Below are 21,130 nucleotides of genomic sequence, written 5' to 3' on the forward strand. Positions count from 1 at the left end.
AAGAGGGATATTATCACCTGTCTGTCGTAAAAGCAACTGGAGGAGATTCAACAGCGAGAACGCTACTGAAGAAACGGCACATCCACATGGTCAATCTCACCTGCCCAGACTGACTGGGTCCCAAACAGTCCCAGCCCACGCTCCTCCGCAGAGCGGTCGCTGTCTGACCACTGCGGAAGCACTGCCATTGCCAGGGTGACAACAGACAGCTATTTAAAGGTTCAGCTACCTAGGTGGTGAAAACAGACAATCAAAACTACGAAGAGAAGCCAAGTGAGCAGAAAACACTTGCAATGGTTGAGTTTATCCAGAACTATAGGATCTTTAAGAACTAACAGGAGCGCCTGGTGTCTTTTAAGATCCCAAAAAGAGTAATGTCATTTTTAGCAACCCAACAGACCGATAAGCCTGGACTGTGTGCTGTGGTGCTGTCTCGGGGGAAAATATGCCTTCTGCTGAGGTCCTTCACTGCTACTTGAAACTGCTCTTGTGATGAGTCAAGATATTTAACTTGAGAGATGCAATACAATCACAGCTTGAGGTGACATATCTGTAGACCATATTTAGTGATACACACCCTGTGCTGATATTTTAAGAACGGCAACCTCATAAATCATTGCTATCTCTGCATAATTCTTCATGTTAACTTAAACGGAACGAGGAGCCCCATTTATTAGTTCCACTGCAGTTAATGAAAAGCAATCATTAAAACCCTCCCTATTGATCTGAATCTTTGCATTCCCTCACTCTAGTAATCTATACGCCAGATAAACATTTCTCCTAGCAGGTGCTCCTTTTGAATCCCAAATCTTTCTTTAGCAGGACGTATACAGATGGTTAGTAATTCCTTCCTACATAGAGATCTGTCATCGGATCTGTGGAACGCATGTAGCTCTTGTAGGAGTTAATGTGACCCCAAATGACACAGCCTTTCTGTGGGTCCTCTGCTGGCACTCCCAGAAGAAAACGCAGTGTGTAAATGAGAAATTACCATTATTTTTCCCCCACCTCTGTATGCTGCTGAATGCAAGCAGCCTTTAAAGAGAGGTTTCAATATTTTTAAATCACACAGGTATGAAGACTCCTAGAGTTCTTCATTGTATGGAGAAGTTTGTTAAACATGGACACATGTCTAACAGAACTCTCTGCCTATCAGAATGGATACATGTGGACCTGATACCAGAGTCCTCTGTGGAAAGGCTTCTGACTGTGAGCTCAGCTGAGGAATTGCAACCCTAAATATATCAGAAAAATGAAATTGTGTATATAATCTATTTTATATTCCAAAGCCTGATTTTACAGCAACACATCACAACAACTGACAGCAGAGCATTCGCTGTGCTAACATTTAGTCCAGAGTCTGGACTGCTCCATATCCACAACCTGAAATCTTCAGAATGCTGACAAAGTGTAACAGTTGGTGACATAATGAGTATTTGGCCTTAATCTGAACCACTCCTGTCAGTTTTCTTGGACTCTGAAGGGCTTGGCAGCAAGACAAATCAGGGCAACTATCACATCAGGCCAACTCCTTGACACTGGTGTGCTTCTAAGTGGTTCATGTCTGAGGTCAGCCTGTAGACCACTGGAGATGGCAATACATGGGAGATGGTACCCAAGGAATGTTGGCAATATCCGTTCATGGAAAAGCATTAGGTCAGACCCAGAAGGGCCTGAGGGGCCTGCTGAGATGCAAGTGCTGAAATAAAATACTCACACAAACACCAGAGTTGTATATTTTTAGCGCAAACCTATTCACTCCTGTGTGTGGGAAAGCTGAAAGTAAACAGTTAATGACTGGGTGGAATTCAGCAGAGTCCAAACCTAAGTGTTGAGAACCACCTCCTGGCTCAGGGTCACCACCTCTGAAAGGCAACATTCAGGGCAGACACTGAATGATCTAAGAATCTGACACCCCAGGATATGTATTATGGTGTCCTGCTATAAGCACATGACTTTAAAGGGATGACCTCCCCTGACAGCCAGGAATGTACTTAAACAAATGGCTGAGATGCAGTCACAGAAGTGAACTGTATAATATTTCTTTGCCAGTTCCTGTTGCTTGATGATTGCAGTGATAAAGAATGTCTCAGTATTAAAACCAACCTATATTCAAGTGATCATTCATATTGGAAATCACTCTAATAGCCCTCCCTAGGCTGTAAGATTTTCTCCAGTGCTTTTGAGGTCTCTAATAGTCACACTGTAGACTGCAAATACCATTCTACTTTCCCTCTCTTTTGGCTCTGTCAGTGGAAGAAGGTCTGCCATTGGTGTTTACAAGGTACTTCTGGAAAGTGTCAGTCACTTGAACTAGAAGAGCCCTGCTGAATGGGTGGCTTTTATTCCTTGAAATAAGAGAAGGCAGGAAAGATGCAACAGCCCATGAGCACTGGGAGAGAAGCATCATGTCTTACTGCCTGGCAGGACATTGCAGATGAGGAGACAGTCAGCAGAATTACATCAGCCACCATATCATTAGATATCTACTTCCCTCAGACAATTTCCAAGTTCTGCATCTTGCTGTCATTCAATGTCTTAAAATGGCCAAGTGGCTTATGCTTTACCTCTTACGGAATCAAAGCCAAAATTCCCTTACCCTCCTTCAAAAGGATTGTCTCCTGGGATGACATGGGTGCTGTCCTTGCCGATCAGGAACTTGATCCGGTCGTAGAAGGAGTGCAAGCTCTGCTGGGAGACGGGGGCTTGTGTCTCCTGGATGATATCCAAGGGGTCCGGGGAGCCCAGGCACAGCGCATTGATGTGGCACAGGGGCTGCAAGCAGCAGTCGGGGTCCATGCAATCCACCAGGCCATCTGCAGAAGGGTAAGGAAGATTTTAAAGCAATGGTAACGTGGAGGGTTGTAGACTTCAGGGTGTAAGAACTCTGCAGTACACACAACAGAGAAATGTGAATTTACCCCTACACAGAATAAGGCATGTTCCCTTAAATCCCCAGTAAAGACCTCAAAGATTCATTTAAGTAACATTAATGTGCACTAATACGTAATATATGAAAACACACACATACACATGAGATGAGACCCTAAAAAATATCGTCTTTGAGGTTAATTCTGGGGTATGCCATTTCACATCTCAGTCAGGTAACTCCAGAGCCCACAAAGGTGTTTTTTTCCCTGTTAGTATACAAATGACTTCTGTACACTGGTCCTGTTCCCTGTACAAATCATGGGCACATTGCATCGTACCAAAGCTATCAGAGTTGCTTTCAGCAGGAGTAAACAGTGAACAAAGCCATGGTATCTACCATGGGTACAGAGAGATCTGTACATGCAACCCACTCAAGATTCTGGCTAGATAGATGAGCTAGTAAGGGAGATTTTGCTGGGAAGGTTCGGTCTCTTTTGCTCTTTGTCACTTTTATTCCATGCAGACACAGAGTAACAGATGACCTTAAACACTCGGGATATAAATCTTGTACTTTCAGCACTGCTAAATTAGTAATAACAACAATAAAAGCAGTGGACACAGATGAGAAAAGCTTGCCGGGCGTACTCTAGTAAAATGAGGGTTTGCATATCTGTCAAGTCATCAAACGCACAGACAATACTGCTTCCCCTCCCACCACCACAGCAGCATTACCCCTGTTCATTTTGAGATGCCACTGTTCATTGCAAACAGCTTAGTAAAAAGCGATGACAGGAAAGGAAATACAAAAAAAAAAGCTCAGAAGAGGTTTGATGAAGCATCACATTTAGAAATAAAAGTTGTTAGCAGGTAGTAGAGATGGATCTTTAAATCAGATAAGGGAACGGGATGTTTTTGTTCTGGGGTAATGGGATACGGAGCCCTTCACTTCCAACTCATCAGTTCAAGCAAGACAGTTTGATAGGGAATGAAAATTGTTACCATGTGATGGCTGTTCAAAGACCTATGTGAAATGAGTGGTTGGTCTCAGTGTAGTTGCTGGGAGCTCCATATATCAGAGAAACCACCTTTACACTAGCATCCTACTCATGATTTCAGGCATGAAATGAATGTGCTTGGAGAGTAACACTGTCCTGAGAGGTAGGTCTCTCCCGAAGGGGGATGAGATTTGGAGTTGTCAGGATAATGTATTTTTTATTTCAAAGAAACAGTAAATTAAAACAAGACAGTTTGTCGTTATTACAGATTGTGAGCTTCAGTTTCATTCCAGTTATACCAGTATGAAATAGAAGTCCTTACACTAATGTTACTGGCATAACTTTGAGTTTACTGTAATACAAATAGGATGAGAATCTGATCTGTTATTATTGCTCTAGTACTTATGCTGGCTTACATGCCATGGACTTGGATTCTCTTGAGTTATACCTGTTCCATTCTTGGAAGATTTTAGTGCCATAAAACATCACTGTCAACATCATTTCATGTGGTTACTCACACAGAGAAAACCGAACAAAAAGCCTGTTCACTGTTCCCAAAGCTTCCCGTCTATATGTGGGTCAAAGTGCAATGAATATCTGCTCCATGTAGACGTGCACACACACACACACACACTGAGTCATTTTCACAAGTGCTCTGCACCTGCCATTAATGATAATGGGAGCTGTGTTAGATTAGCAAAAGTGCTTTTGAAAATCCCATCCATTATCCTTACCTCTGTCTGTTCTGATATCTCTACATCTTTATAACTCCTTGCAAAATTGCCACAAAAATTTATCAGCTCAGGCACAAAACCTACCCATCTGCCTTTTCTCTTGATGACTAGTGATAATGAAAAAGAACTAATTACGTTTTATTTGCCCATTAAAAAAAAATGACTTGCTGCAGACGATTAGGCCAGTAGGATTCTGGAAGGTCAAATCTCAGACAGAATTTGAGAGACCGTTCACAGAATGAAGACCTGCATAGATGAGATATGCTCATCCATAGGCTACCCAAGAAAATAAAAAAAAGGAAAAGACAGAAAAAAAACCCCTAACAAACCAGCATTGTTACTGTATTGACTAGAGTTTCAAGCAAGATAAAATGTTGTCATTTTCTTCCACACATTAATAATGTTTTCTAAGGCTAAGGACACTCTGCTGAGAGGACAGTAAACCAGCTGTACCATACCTCTTCATTACCCTGCCTTTATTCCAGGCATCAGAAATGTGTTTTGGGACCTGAAACTGCAATATAGCAAGGAAATATGTTGGTTTTTTTTTTTTTGTTTTTTTTTTTTTTTTTCAGGAAACGGTAGATAAATGTTTGACGAACAGATGCAGAGGACAATGTTTTGTACAGGTGGGAATGCTGAGGCCTCATCTGCACATATGACTTTCAACTAATGTGTTCCAGGACTGTACGGAATAAGCTGGGGGTAATTACACCAGAGAGGTTGTCTTAAAGTCACGAAGGTCTTCAAGAGCTGAAATGGGGTTTAGCTACTTAACTCCCTCCAATAGCAACAGCAGTCACAGGGCGAAGCATTTCTTTCACTTAGAAAATGTAAAGAACATTTTTGTCTGAGCCATGGAGAATAGCAAGGCTTAAGGTACAAGCCAGATCATAAACAGTGACACCTCCATCTGAATATTGTTTTCTTGTGGTTTTCTTATTGTACAGTCTACAAGTGATCCAAGTGGTGCCCTGCAGTGAATTGTAAGAAGATGTAATGAAACTGTACACAGCTATGACTTCTCATGCCCTGACATCTCTCACTGGATCCATCAGAAGAGTGAGAATGCAGCGACATTTGCCAGAAGCTCCCTACCCGTGAAGATTAAGGTGTTCAGGGAGCTGCATGGATTCATAGAAAATAAAAACAGAGCAAAATAAAACATATGCTTTAATGGTCCAAATAAACAAACAGAAAAATAATGTGGGAAGTCAGCACCAGCAGCAAAGGAAAATATAGCAGGGTGTGATCCCACAGAACAATATGAAGTCATAATACAAAACACCTTTGAAATTTATAAAGCATAAAGGTGAACCTTCCTTAGAACTTTCTGCAAAATCTTCAGAGAGAGGTAACGGAAGGAGATGATCATGGGACCAGTGGCTTCTGCACCCCAAGTTTTGCAGCAGCCAAGCCACAGAGACCCAGGATCTGTGTGTAGATTCTTAACTCTGGTAGCTCCCAGAGCACAGCAGGTTCGCAGCTATGGTCATGCTTATACAACTTTGGGTTATAAAAAGTGGCACCTCCCTTACTCTACATATAGCCATAACGTGACCATGGCACTTCAGACCTGAGACCAAACATGTATATGAATTATCTCCATGCAAGGTTGAAAGAGGGATTACAATAATTCATGTGCTTTAAGGTCAAAGAGACTACTATGATCAGCTTGTCTGACTTCTTATATACACAGATTGTTCATTTTTTTTCCCCCTCAGAACTGGATTAAAGCCTGTCTTTTAGAAAGATATCTCATATATCAAAGACAGCTGATTACAGTGAGTCCACCACTTCCTCCGGTAAGCTGTTCAAATGCTTAATTACTGCCAGGAAACCGCATCTTATTTCAAGGTTGAATTTGTCTAACTCCAGTACCCCACCATTGGAGTTTGTGTTGCTTTTGTCTGCAAGGTTACCAATGTTTCCTTCTGCCCTGCATACTCTGATGTCTTTTCCAAGCGCAAGTCCCTCCACAGAGAACAACAATCCATTCCAAACCTTTTCTCTGAACAGCTCAGGAAGATTAAACTTCCCATCATCGGGTTTGTTTTCCAGCCACTGGATTCGTGTGTGTGTGTGCATGTGGCATTCTTTTATCTCTTTCCAGTAATTTCACATATTCTGTTATGTGTGAGCACCAACACTGGACAGAGAACTGTGGCAGAAATATTGGCTACAGAAGAGAGACCACTTCCCAAGTTTGGAGTTTTTATACTCTAAGGTTCGCAGTAGCCTTTTAGCAACGGCCTTGTACTAAGAACTCATGTTGAGACAATTATCTCCAGTGACCTCTAAATCCTGTTCTGAGTCATTGCTTTTCAAGAATCTCCCAACCTGTAAGTATAACATTCTTTCTTTGTTCCCAGGCGTATTATCTTGCAATTTGCTGCCTTAACACACATTTTCCTTGAGTGTGACATTGTAGTGATGTGAGTCAGATCACTCTGTATCAAAATGATCTGGGTATGCTATTTGCCACCATATCAAGCTTTAGGTGACCTGAAGATTTTACCAGGAGAGATTTAAACTGCATTCTAAGACAATGATGAAAATGCTGAATAGGGTTGGATACAACATCCAGTTCCAAGGGATTCCTTCAGAAACAGCTTCAATCATAGATGCCTTTCAATTAATAAATTAATTTGGAGATCTGTCACTGAGCTGTATTTTAAGCCATCTCTGGTGTTACTTATAATTTCCACGTAATGAGAGTTTTTACGTCCTTCAGACATGTGATGCCTCCTATATGGATGCACGTGTCCTTTTGGCAGTCCTTCCAAAAATAAAACTCTTTTGTCACACCTCCTTCATATAAAGCCATGAAATAAATACCCTTTACAATTTTAGTGAATCAAATCACTGACTTTGTGAAAAGGGAGCCATTGGCAAGACGTTGCCACATCTGGTAAATAATGTGATCAATGATTTGCATCTTCCACTAAGACTCATGTAATCAGAATAAGTAAGACTGGATAGGAGGTCATCTGGTGAGCCCTGTCTCATTCCCTTCAGAGAGGGACAGACAGGAAGGAGAATGAACTGGGTTCAGCAGAAAACCTTCCTTTTCTGCCACTGAGAATAAAGCCGCTGTGATTTATTCAGCTAACATTACTGTTTAGGGGACCAAGTCCACTTCGATCAGACAATCTGCACTCTGTACACCACTAGATTGGTTTTACTTTGGGATTACTGCATCTGGCTTGTATCTGGTGGGTAGAGTTGGAACGCTGTTTTTAGAAAGATGCTCTGTCTCATTTTAAAGACTGCAAATCCACCAATCCCATTAGTGAGCTCTTCCAAACACTACCTTAGACTTTAAACTCTCTGGGAGCAGAGACTGTCTTTTTACTTTCTGTTCACAAAACATCTGTTCCATTCCCAAAGGGCTCTGAAGTGCCAGCATAACACAGTGAAACCACAATTCTCATTAAAGATTTGTATCTGCAATGTATTTTCAGCCTGTTCTCCATGCAAGGATTGTTTCATGGAAGGAACTAAATGCTAAAGCTATCTGTGCCTTCTTGGAGCAGAACCTTGGCCTGACAAGCATGACACTTGCTTAATACCATCTGGAAAACACCTGATATTAACTCACTTTAAACACTCTCAACTGGGAAAGCTACATTAGATAATGACAATAGATCTGAGTGATGACCTTATTCAGGAGTTTCAGGAGACACTCAGTATCGTAACTGCCTCCCACAAATAGACACCCGGATGCCAAATTTAAGATGACCTAAAATTACCTGGCTTTCAAACACTACTTGTGACCCATCACTTACTGAAAATCATGCACTTTATGATGTTTAAATAACATAACAAAAAAATATAGCCACCCAAACCAAGCAGAAGTTTTGAAAATCTGGAGCTACTGGGGTCAGTGTGGAGGACAGGCTGAGAGAGTTGGGGGGGTTCAGCCTGGAGAAGAGAAGGCTCCCGGGGGGACCTTATAGCAGCCTTCCAGTGCTTAAAGGGCTACAGGAAAGCAGGGGAGGGACAATTTCTCAGGGAGTGTAGTGATAGGACGATGAGTAATGGTTTTAAACTGGAAGAGGGCAGATTTAGATTAGATATAAGGACAAAATCCTTCCCCATGAGGGTGGTGAGGCCCTGGCACAGGTTGCCCAGAGAAGCAGTGGCTGCCCCCTCCCTGGAAGGGTTCAAGGCCAGGTTGGACGGGGCTTTGGGCAACCTGGGCTAGTGGGAAGTGGCCCTGCCCATGGCAGGGGGGTTGGAACTGGATGAGCTTTAATGTCCCTCTCAACCCAAACCAGTCTGTCATTCTATGACTCAGGGCTGTGTCTTGTTTACTCTGCCCACCGGAGCTTTAGCTGGGCTGGAGGATCACCATCTCTCATGCTCTCTGGTATTTATCACACAAGAAGCAGCAGGATCCAAGCCAGAAGTAATTTTCTTCTCAAGAAAACAATAAATAAACTGAACCTGTTCCAGGTGCATTTTGTCAGATATAAGGCTGATATGGTAAGCACCACATCTGCCAGGTGGCTGGTTAAATGAGACATGCTCCTTCCCACCCGAGTACGCAGGACGGGGCAGGCGTTGAGTAACCAAAGGAATTTTGGGACTGTCTGCCTTGCTCATAAGCCTTCATGTTGAGACTCAGTTCCTGTAAGCCTCCTTTGCTAGGAAGGGATTAAGTTCCTAAAGCACGCAACCAGCTGCTAACTGCTAGGAAAAGCTGTGTGCCCATTGAACACCACTGCTTATTAGGAGAGGCGGATCTTTTGGCTTCCTTCTAAACTACGATGAGATGAGCATGACATATTCCCTCCCCAGAACAAAAACTAATTGTCACATTCACAGCCACTGCTATTCTGCAAAATAATTACTCTCCAGCAGCAGTGGGGCTGCTGTCCCTGCACTCTCTGGGTTGCTGCTGCACTTGCTGGCTGCAAAGTGCTCACAAATCCCACAGCAGTCTCGTTCCTCTTTCAAGCCTCATGCAGTCTAGCTTCCAGGTCCCACATCCACCACCACACAGTGCCAACAAGGTGTCAAGGATTAGAGTTTTGTACAGAAGCAAAGGGCTGGTTTTGAGAGAGTGCTTTTGCAGTAAACAAGATCAGCCGAGAGCTAATAAAATTTCAAATTAGCTGTGACTTTTCATGGCCCCACAATTGTGTTGGCTGATTTAATGGGCAGCGTCTTAGCTCGCTGAGATTGAATAATTGAGCATTTCTACAGTTAGGGATGCTGCAACAAAAATCCGTCATGCTGACATCAACAACAGAATGCAAATAGCCTTCAGCCAGAGGTGTTATTATCTGTTTAAGCAGACTCTGACAGGTGCTGCATGTCAAGTGTCGGGCTGGAACAGGCAGGCCACAGGTAGGGATGGAGCTGTTTGGACACAGAGAGCATCCTGTGGACCATGACACACACGCAGTCAGGAGGAAATGAGCCTAACAAGTGTTATTGGGGTAAATCTGGGAAAGCATACATGACAAACTCAAGGATTGCTCCTGCTAAGATCATGAGACTTTTTGGTACTGACTGCAGTGGGAAGAGCCTCTGTGAGAAACTGTACCAGGAAAAGCAAAACCAGAAAGAAAAAAAAAATATATAAAAAAACCCATTGCCAGTGAAAGCATAAAATGCACTGATTATACAAATAATTGTGTCTCTCACCTCATCCAGTTCTTATCCTTCACCCTCCTTTCTGTGCCATTCACCAGGCATCATTATCACTTTCTGTGGGACACTGTCATGTCCTGTGATGCTTTTGAATGTATTACTGAGAGCGTTTGGATGGGGAGGGTTTAAAATGTAGATGCTCAAAGGTGAAGCAAACAAAGTGTTAGTCTTACCCTTGAGCAAATCAGGTTTTACCTGTAGATCTAATCTAAACTCTGGTGAAACAGAGGCTAAAGGAACGGCTCAGTACTTCTGCACAAAACACAAGTTATTGTTCATGTGAATGCTTGTGCTGATGAAGGTTTACAGGAGTAATAATGTTCTGCCCTGAGCTGAGGACTGACACTCAATTTAGTTCAGTTGGATTTAGGAGATAAGTAGGTTTTACCCCAGTGCTTTACAGAGAACAATTTTACCTATTCAACAAAAGAGCTGTAGCTTTTGGCTCCACTGTAAGGAATCAAAAAGGAAACAAAACAAAACCGTAAGGAACAGTAGCAATGTGATTGTCAACCCCCGTGATCACGTTAGCTATTAATGTTCTCTTTGCTCTTTCTACCCCACCTACTCTGTTTTGATTTTGCCTGAATAAGGTTCTTGCTGGTTGTATCCTGGCTGAATTAGAGTGCTGGCTGCCTGGAAAAGGAATTGCCCTCACATCTTTCTCTAAGTGCTCAGCACATGTTTGCAAGTTCAAAATAATATAGCCACATGTAATAGTAATCATGTATTTGAATTACAGGACTCCTTGGGCTCTAGCGTAGAAGCAGAGCTCTGCAATGCTAGTCCCTACAGAAACACTCTGCAAAAACTCCATCCTAATCCAGGGCTACATTCTTCTTAAAAAAAAAAACAACAAACCAAAACATCTAAAAAGAAAAAGAAGGGAAGTGGAAGGAGGAAACGACAGAAAAACACATGATAATCACCACTAGCTGGGCATAAACCAGAGCTATAATAATGTGTTTAGAGTCTACAAGTTCCCAGCATCCCCCAGCTCATCACTGCTCTGGAGAATACCAGTTGTTACAGCTGGCTTCGAGGGTTTCTTCCTTTCTCCAGGCAGGCTTTTAACAAAGGCACTTACACATCGCACAACCAGCAAGGCAGCGCAGAAACAAGGCAATCTATAGTTTGAGTGAAATTCACGAAGGTGAGCAAGGCTTGTGAGGGCCCTTCCCAGCAGAGGAGAGACTAGTGTTCAGAGAGGGCAGTGAGTGTAGGTTGCTTAACCTGATTCATGGTCAGTACGGTCCCTGAAAGTGCTTCCTTCAGGAGCCAAAGGGATTTAGAGCTTAGAAATTTTTGGTGGGAGCAACGGGTTCACACCCTCAGCAGCTGAGATATCCTTGTCACCAAGGTCTCTCGCTTTCCTGGTAAGCAGCTCCTGCTTAAAAGTTCAACCTAACACATTTTGTTGACTGAATTCAAGGCAATTCAAGCAATCATCTGAGCACGGCTTGGAAAGTGGCCTCAGACAACTTAGATACAGGCATGTTCCTCAAATCCTGGTGAAGGGGAAAGTAGCCATGCACTCTATGCACACTGAGCGCACTCGGGACAAAATCTTAGGTTTTTAAGGGGACTTTCTGCCCCAGAGGAGGCAAGAGTTTGCTTCAGGTGCTAAAGCAGGTCTGGTAAAGCTTTCCTGAATTTCTCCTTTGAGCACTGGTGCCCAGACTCTGTTTAAGCATCTCTTCAGGTGCAGAAATGCTTTGTGAAATGTGTGTCCAGGCCTGTCTTTTCTGAAGATGGTTCATGTTGCATCTTATACACCAGAAGTGCCTCCTTCCCATGAGTAACTTCCCTCATTTCAGCAGATATCGGTAGGTTTCTTTTGACACAGAGGACACCTTCCTGGTTTCTTTCTGAATCTATTAATCAAAGGCATTTCATTAAGGATGAGTCAAAAGTATCAGGAACTCTCCCAAGCTGTCAAGACAACCCACAGCCACTCAGTTCACAACACACCATCCTCTGTAACAGCACAACCAACACCTGCTTCTGGATGCTGTAACGCACGGGTTCACACCACCCTCCTGACAGCACCAGTGCCAATACCTGTCAGCCCGTGATACCCAAGTGTCACTGTCCAATACAGAATCAGCAAAGAGCTGAGACCTGAAAATGTGAACCGATTATTTTGTTCTCTTACTTGAGGAAAAGTTGATTAACAGTCATCATAAAACAGAGGAAGAAAAGCTGGGTGATTTATAACAAATTATACCAGCTAGCCAATCTTTTCAGGTACAGCAGACTTTCTCATCTTTTTAGCAGTGCTTTGTGGTTCCTCCAAGATGACCCTGTTGTTGGACTGGATCTATATGTGACGGTAAATGCTAATTTATGGTGGCTGTTTTCCCAGGTGCGTTCAGTTCTCAACACTTCCCTTTGTAAATGTAGCTAGCATATTAATGCATCACTTTTTATGGCTTTGAGGAAGCAGACAGCTCCCACACCATGCCTAGGAGACAATCTTCTCGTGCTATAAAAGCCTTGCAGGCACGAAGTAAAGGTTCACAACAGTGTGCAAAAAGAAAGAGAAAATATCCGAAAGTACCCCATCACCTTGTCTTCAGCTCAAGCGTTTGCGAAGACGAAGGTTTATGTACTGGGGTTCTCCTGGATTCTTTACAATTCCCTTTACAACCCTGCTGCTACCTTCAGGTGTATCCCTGTGTACTGGTAAAGAGCACTGCAGGCTCCTGCCAGCTCTCTAACACATTATTTGGCATGTGGTGGACAGATGGCGGACACATGGGTGTTAAGAAGGCCAGCGTGCAGTGCCAAAATTTCTCTTGCCAAAGAATCTGAAATGCTGCTGTCCCGGAGCATTATGTAAATCTCCACCTTACTACAAGCACTACCAGATCCTTGAATGGGGCAAGCAAGACACGGAGCATAACTCTGTGGAGCTGCACCAATGGGCTATGGTACAGTTAAACAGCATTGATTTATCTCAGAGAACACATTCCTGAATTACATCGTCCCTGAAGTGAGAGTTTCTAGTGGCAGCAATAACTAATGCTCAGGGCTGCAAGGAAAGGTGAAAATCCTGCGTGCAGTAGCTTGGTGGCTCTGACCTGCTCGCTGCTCCAGGGTTGGAAGACTAAAGCAACTTCTAGTTGTTCTGGGCCAGGAGGATAGAGAGAAAGAAAGCATAAGGATTGCTCCACCTGCTAGCTCTGGGGTAGCATCTGGTTGAGCACAGACTGAGCTTGCAAAGGCGAAATGGGGCACATGTACATTGGAACCCTGTGTTCGTGCTAAGCTAAATGCATTGCATGTAGCTGTCACAAATGAGACATAAAGTGAGGGGCAGAAGGTTCACTACTACAATTCTTGCAGAAAAATAGAACAGGATGGTTTATTTTCTTCACTCCCAAAGGAAGATCACTGACCAGGTGATGTAAGAAAAATGAAGTTGCTGTACTTCCATGTAAGGGTGTGCAATATACATCAGGATAGGCCAACTTTATACAACTCGGAAGTTTATCTATCTATCTATCTATCTATCTATCTATCTATCTATCTATCTATCTAATCTGTCTATCTGTTTAAATTACCCTGCAGTAATCACTAACACAAGCATTTGAATGTGTTTAAATTGGGAAAAGGCAGCAGATAACTGAGCATCAACCTCTAATGAATATGTGTGGTTAGATAATATTAGGAACGTTTATATTCCAGACATATTTTTCATCTGAGAAAGACTCTTGCCTTTCACAAGTAAAGTAGACTCACTATGAGCAGAGTTCAGCAGCTGTTTAGCAACTGGAATATTCACAGCAGGTTATGAAGGATTTGGTCAGTTCTATTTCCCAGAGAAATAGCAAGCTTTTACCCTCTCTGGAAGACTTGGCTACTCTGGAAAAGCCCCAAACAATAACAAAGGCCCTCAAGTGAAGCTACTGTGTCGATTAGACAGAACTTCTAGACCAAAAGAGCAATTTAGTTTAATGTTTGTAATTCTCTCATGGTTCCAGGACAGTGTGGTGTATCCAGACAGGTAAATGGAAAATGGTTCTCAATATGGAGGGAGTCATATACTCAGATGATTTCTGCAGAGCAAAGATGGTTACTACAGCCTTGCTGCCCAACAGCATATCTGTGAGACTGTGAAAAAGATCCTCTCCTCTCCCCCTCCATCTTTCCTGAATACTCTGTTCCTAACAGAGGAGTCTACAAATGCAACAGAGCCCCTATTTAGCCTATGGAATATCAGCCTCTTCTCAAGGCTTTGTCAAATGCCATTAAGTCCACTTCTAGGACTTGTCACAGAAGATAATTTCCTTGGTATTTTAAACCTTCAAACTTCTTATTCTTCAAGCACATGACAAAGAGCTCAGTGTGGGGTTAGACAGGACTACTCTCAGGTACTGAGTGTTTGCAGCCATCAATTACAGAGGTTATTTTCTGCCAAAGAGAGGCAAGAACCACTTTTCTCAAGCTTGTTTTAAGGAAACACCTCTCATTTGTTGTGATACAGGTGGCCTCTTAGGTCAAATGTGCAAAACCCTAGCCTTTTACCCAGACTGTTAAAGCTCTGTCACTGCACTGGTTTCCCTTGACTGATACTGGATGATCACCTGCTTTCGGTTACTTGCTACAACTCCTTTCAAGTTGATGGGCTTTGTGTTTAAAAGTGTAAATAAAGTGGACCTCGGTGTGAAACCTAAATGCTAGCTTTGACAGATGACACTTGGTGTGGAGAGGGGACTGCTCTCCCAGACACCTTTTTTCTAGCCTGAGTGGAGATTACATTTCACTGAGTCTCTCTCTGAGTGACTTCTGCTTAGCTTGTTATTGTTTATCTGAACAGCCTCCAGATTTAAGAGGCAAACACACCCTGTAATTTGGTACCCGTCTCCCTCAGGGTATGATTAGGCTGGGATATGATGAAAAAGATTCTGACTTCAGCTCCCATTATCCTGAGGAATTTCCGGCTGCAGGGATCATGATTAGCAGACACCCGATACCACAGTGTGGGAACCAGCTTCCGCTGAGCTCAGGCAGAGTGAAACCCTCGCAGGGTGAACAGCCCTACCGTGGTGTCTCAGCTTCAAGAGATGCTGCTCTGAGCACAAAGTGACTCGAAGGGCAGCAGTGACCAACCAAAAGTAGGTACCTATGAGGTGACAGATATCAGAAATAGCTCAAAGAGATGATGCCCTAAATCTGTTTCTTGCCGCTGATGGTACCCACAGTGACTAGCTCATATGTTTGAGTTCTAAAGCTTCATGAAAGGACTATCATCTCCATTGCCTACATTCATGTCTACACGAAGATAAATTCAGCAACTGCCCTGAAATCCTTTATGGTGAACCAAAACAAACCAGCCCTGAGTGTGTATCACTCCAGAGACTGTTACAGGATCCCAAAAGAGGGAGAAACCATAGTGCTCATACACATACTACACACTCTTTCAAGAGGCTGTTCAGGCCTACATCTCTTCAGTGCTCTTCAAAGCCCAGCAGTTTGCCAAGGTATAATGTTTGTGGTGACAAAGTGGCTGCATCGAATATGGTCGCAATTTGTGCTTCTGAACACAGGTGCTTAGTGTCATTTGAGTTGCCTTCGGATATATGAGAAATCCAAAGGCAGCTGTCACGCACAAAGAGTATACATTTGCTCTACTAGAGATGTAAGCTATTGTGAAGGGGAAGCCAGAAGCCAGCCGGGGCACTCTAGATGTCTCAGATGGTGCTGGACAAAAGGCAACAGACATTAAGTTGGAAGATGGAAAATTATAATTAGATATTAGGAGAAAAAAGTTTACTATAAAGATGGTGATATATTGCAGCAGGTTGCCCAGAGACATGATATCTCCCTTCATCCTTGGAGATGTTTGAGAGTTGACTGGACACAGCCTTGAGCAACCTGATGTAATTAGAACTGCTTTGAGTGGGGAGTTGAACCTGCTGGAGGTCCCTTCCAACCTAAATTATTCCATAGACTAATACAAATGTCTTCTTCAGCTGTCTTGCTACAGAAATCATCATAAAAAACTAGGAAACGGGTCCAGAATCAGCCTTTCTTCATCAATCCATGTAATTATATTTGAATCCCTGTGCTGAACAAGGAACTCAGGCTTCAAAGCAGAAATGCTGCACCACTGCTGATGTTCCTACATCTCAGGGGTTGAAATTCTAGATTTGAGCCTACAAATACAAACGATCCATAAAAATGTATAAAAATCAAGTCAAGGAGGTAAACGTATTCCACTGTTCCACTTCCCAGCTGAGAAGAATCTTTAGCAGTAATGTAGCAAAATCAAGGGAATAGAACAGCGTATGACACGGATTATCTGTAAACTGTAACACACACCAGGTACATGTATTTTGTTTTTTTTTCTTTTGGTGTACCAAGAGTAAAGTCAACACTCATTTGAGGGCTCTGACACATGAGTAAGCTGTCACAAGGCAGGATGTTACAACCTATCAGTTGCTCTGCTCTAGACGCGTACACCACTGCTCCACACAAGTTCACCAAATGCAAGGGAGCAGCTGATGTGCAGTAACTCGTAAACATGTCGGTGCCTATTGTCTCTCCCGTCTACATCGGCTGTCCTGCAGGCTAGCAAGGTGACAAACGGCTCGTTTCAAGGTGAGGGGAACCCAGTTACAACATTAGCACTTTGAACCAGGAGATGGTGTTCCATCAGCCTTCTCAGAGTCTGGGCATGCTCTTTTTGATGTAATACCAATGTGGTCTACATTGTACACTAGGCTGAATTACTCCTTCTTCCCTCTCTCTTTCTAAAAACTTCACAGCGTTTTTTTTTTTTTTTTTTTTTTTTTTTTTTTCCCACGGAAACTGGGATTATCCTTGTCTCTATTTACCATATTTTTACACATCTGATGTGATGGACTTTATTGCTGTTCTGTGTCAGCTGTAAATACGAAAGACGAGTACAGTGATACTCAATTTCATGTGAGGCAAAAAGCAACCTTTGTTTTATAGTGTGTACTCTTTGTACGGTTCTCCAATTTTTTCCATCTTTTCTAAAGGGATAATTTGGTCCATTTGCCATGCCAGATGTGCAGAAGTATTTTAAATATTCAATCAGAATCCCAGTTGCTCTGAAGCAGATAATCACAGTCTTGGCTTGGCTATTTTTATTTTATTTTTTTTTTTAACTGTACTGTTCTTGTGAATATGATAAAACAGAGGCTTGCAAAATGCAGTCTCCACTTCATGGTCTGGGTCCTGGCCCAGACTTGTGGTTTACAAAGCCTTTTGCTGAGTGACAACAAAACAAATTATGCAGTCTCCCTTATGCCTTAAATTTAATATCTCATCTCCTGCCCTCTAATTCAAACCTTCACACTGCACCAGGGTTTCCTTTGTAATGAGATAACTCTGAATATTAAGTTTGCATTACACAGAGCTATTATTCACATGCCTGACATCATTACATATGGAACTGTAATCAATAAAACATGGTTCAAGAGGGATTGGATGGCTTGTGGGCATGGGGATCAGTCACCAAAGACTCTAAGTTTCTGCAAAACATCCACCCCAAGTCAGTAGTGACCTACCAGAGAGCCTTGATGAAAACCTCAGGCACTGAGGCCAAAGTTCGAACAGTCGGGGTGTTTGGTGTCCGAGGTGGTCCCACCGTGTCACTGCTGGGTGGCTGGGCTGGGGTGGAGTGACAGGACAAGTGCATAGCCTCTGCCTGCTCTCTGGTATAAGGACTTGATTTGAGGATAAACAAATGTCCCTCTTCAGCCCTGGCACCCCAAGCCCAAATCCATTTTATTTGAATTCAGATCCACTCTGGCTGAGTCAGCCTGGCAGACTTCGCTGTCTGTTCTCCACCAGCTGTCAGAAAACAATCTGCCCTGCAGAATCAAGCCCAGCTGACTGTTCACTGTGCAAGGTTTATAGGCTCTGCGAAGCCTGACATATCACATGTGCTCATGTCCTACCTCCGTCGTTGTCTTTCCCATCGCCGCATGCTGTCTCCATGGAAGTATCGCAGCCCGCTCCTCGCCAGCCCAGCTGGCAGACACAGTGCCAGCCGTTCATGTCCAGAGTGCATCTGCCGTTGCCGTTACACAAGCCAGGGCATCCCTCTGCAAGGCAAACAGCCACACATTCAACTGCACCGCAAAGACAAACCGACACAGCCTGGAAAGGGGCTAATTAAACAGCTTTTTGTTTTTCTTTTCTTTGTTTTTCTTTTTTTTTTTTTTTTTTTTCCCCCTTTGCCTTCAGTTTATTTCTCCACTCCCACTTGGTGTCTTCCCACCTGGAGTGAATTGTCCCAGTCTGGTATGAGGATGGTGGTGACCACTCAGTGGGTTGCTGTTTCCCAGGAGGTCCTCACAGCACAGCCTCACTAATTGGATCGGGGGAATGGTGAGCTTCAGGGAGGCAATGAGATTTTCCTGCTTCGCTGGTTGTAAACCCCACCCTGCCCTCTGAAGTCTCTCAAAGCCTTTGCTTTGTAAGACCAAGATTTGGGGTTACCTAAATCACAGGTAGGGTTAAAGTTCCTAACACACAGCGGGATAAAGCAGCTGGCTTTTAGCAATACCAAGACCTCAGACTGGTAAGCAGTCAAAGCTGGCTGGAAAGGGAAGACATTTCCTGTGTTAGAAAATATTTGGAGAGCACCCAATTACTGTATTAATTTTGGGTGGGATTCATCTCATCCGGTTACAATTCATCTATAACGCAGATACCTTCAGTTCTCTGTAGTCAGCAGAGACAGACTGTCCCATGGCATAAGTCCCCCCGTGTGTGTTAGATGCCCATACTGATGAGCTCTGGGAACACCCATTTCTCCCCAGTGACTAGAGAGAACTTGGCACAGAGGCAGGCATTTCTTTTATAGGCAATAAAACTTAGGGGGGACAAACACCAAGCTCCCCATCTGCTCACTAGGCTTTGATTTTCTCATCAGATGACCTCCCGCTGAGACTTCCATCCCTTTCTTTCCCCCCCAAGAAAATAACAGAGTAATTTCCACAGTAAGCAGTGGTGTGAGGGAGGCTGCTTAGCTTATACAGTTCTGGGGGCTTTTTACCTGCAGAGCTCAAAAATCTTTCCCAAGAAGCCATCAGGAATGTAGGACACATTTTACAGCTTAGGAAACTGAAGTACGCGGGACTGAAGTGTGACTGTCAAGGTCACTCAGCAGGACTGATAATACCAGGAACACAATTCAGTCTTCCTGAGCCCCGTTTTAAGGCCCTCTCTATTTATACGTGTGTTGTGCAATCCCGCCACATAGTTTGAATTTCTTCAGGTCCTCAGCTTTGCCAGACGGGTTTGTGAAACTGTGCAAACAACACAGACTTATCCTGTCTTAAAGGGTCACAACGCGATGGTGAAGAGTACTGGAGGGGATGTGTGGATGCAACGTCTGGCTGACCACATGATGCACGAGGGTTTGCCCAAGAAGTGCTGAGTCAGCATGTAGAGCACACCACGGCATCGTGCGTCCTGCGCTAGGGAAAGGTCATTGAGAAATGCCTTTTAAATAAAGAATTGTTTCTGGTGAACTTAGCAACTTTTCTAGGATTTTTTTTTGTTGTTGTTTTGGGTTTTTTTTTCCTTTTAATAAGTGACAGATTTACAGGGAGCAAATGGAAAAAAGAACAAAGATAGTAAGGGAAAAGTCCTTTAAAGGGACCTTAAAAATGTTTTTCATTTACAAATGTCTTTGTAGCATTTCCGTGTTTTAAAATATGTGTTCTGGGGGGGGGGAAATATAACATGTGTGTGTACGTGTGAGCATGCTTGTGTGCGTGTATTTTGATATTTATACACTATATTAGTATTTCTATCCTACAGAAGAGCTATTTATAGGCAAGGCTTCTTAAAATTCTCCATTTTAACATCCTGCCTTCAGTTACTTACAACAGTGCCAAATTTTTAACCATTTAATCTGATTTTTTCCCCATGCTAGAGCTAATTTATGTGTTTGTTCTTTTTACTTACTTTCAGTATAAGCTGAAAGCGTTCAGCTGCTTTGGAGAATGAGAGAGGAAGAAGTGTATTACTTGTTAAAGCAACCTCCTAAAATTACTTAGCCAGGTAGACAATCCCACTTTGGAGCAGACAAATTCAGTTCGGATGGGACCATCCTGACGGTAGAGACAGGACTTTTTTCCTCTTTTTATAAATCTGCCTAAGTTTCTCTAGATGAAAAATCTCAGAAGAAACCTCACTTTATGTGTATTCTGCATGGCTCCATTAGAGCTTGACTGGTGCATCATCACTGAGCACACCTCATGCTTTTACTCCTTGAACTCTTATAACTCATCCTAAAAAGTTCTTTTCTGTCTTGCAGTTGGAGACGCCAAGCAGGAAACTCCTCGCAAAGGTGCTGTGGTGTTGACCTGGACAGGAGTGTGATGACAACCAAAAAGAGCTGGGTGATGGGAAGTTGAAGACACCACTACAGAAGGATGAGAGAAGAGGGATTGGATACCACCAGGTTTTTAAGCCAACAAGTAGTGTTTAATCCCTGGAGCAGACTCTTATTTTCTGCAGTGGGAAGAAGATAGACTCTTACTGCGAGCCAAAGACAAAATGTCTCCTGGGTTTGGTTCCAAGGCATGTAGGAACAGATGCGAATCCTGGAAATGGTTTAAGTTAGGCCTATAAGGTTTCATATAATATAAATTCAGAGGGAAAAGAGGGATTCAATTTTATTGTTTTTATTTCAATTATATTTTGCATTTCATAATCTTTGGAACAAAGATCACAAAAGCAAACATCTAACTTTATTAAATGGAAAGGATACTGAAGTGATTGATCACTTGCTCTGAGGATGACAAAAGCAAATGATCTGCAAAGGTCTCATGTGAAGTGTCCAGCAAGTATAAGTAAAAACTAATATAACTGTAAAAA

The 21,130-nt window shown here is 42.9% G+C and overlaps 1 protein-coding gene across 9 annotated transcripts in view; it reads right to left on the reverse strand.

Annotated features, from left to right (window-relative positions):
* TENM4 (teneurin transmembrane protein 4) overlaps nucleotides 1-21,130 on the reverse strand; it is a 601,633-nt gene that overhangs the window by 95,909 nt on the left and 484,594 nt on the right. For all 9 annotated transcript variants that reach the window (XM_026843650.1, XM_026843624.1, XM_026843595.1 and 6 more), the window contains 2 exons: nucleotides 18,196-18,342; nucleotides 2,600-2,816 (listed from right to left, as the gene is read on the reverse strand). In XM_026843650.1, coding sequence (XP_026699451.1) covers nucleotides 2,600-2,816; nucleotides 18,196-18,342 — 364 coding nt within the window. The remainder of the gene's footprint in view (nucleotides 1-2,599; nucleotides 2,817-18,195; nucleotides 18,343-21,130) is intronic.

Source organism: Athene cunicularia (genome assembly GCF_003259725.1).
Source record: "Athene cunicularia isolate RWA chromosome 1 unlocalized genomic scaffold, athCun1 chr1_part1, whole genome shotgun sequence".
Lineage (NCBI taxonomy): Eukaryota > Metazoa > Chordata > Aves > Strigiformes > Strigidae > Athene > Athene cunicularia.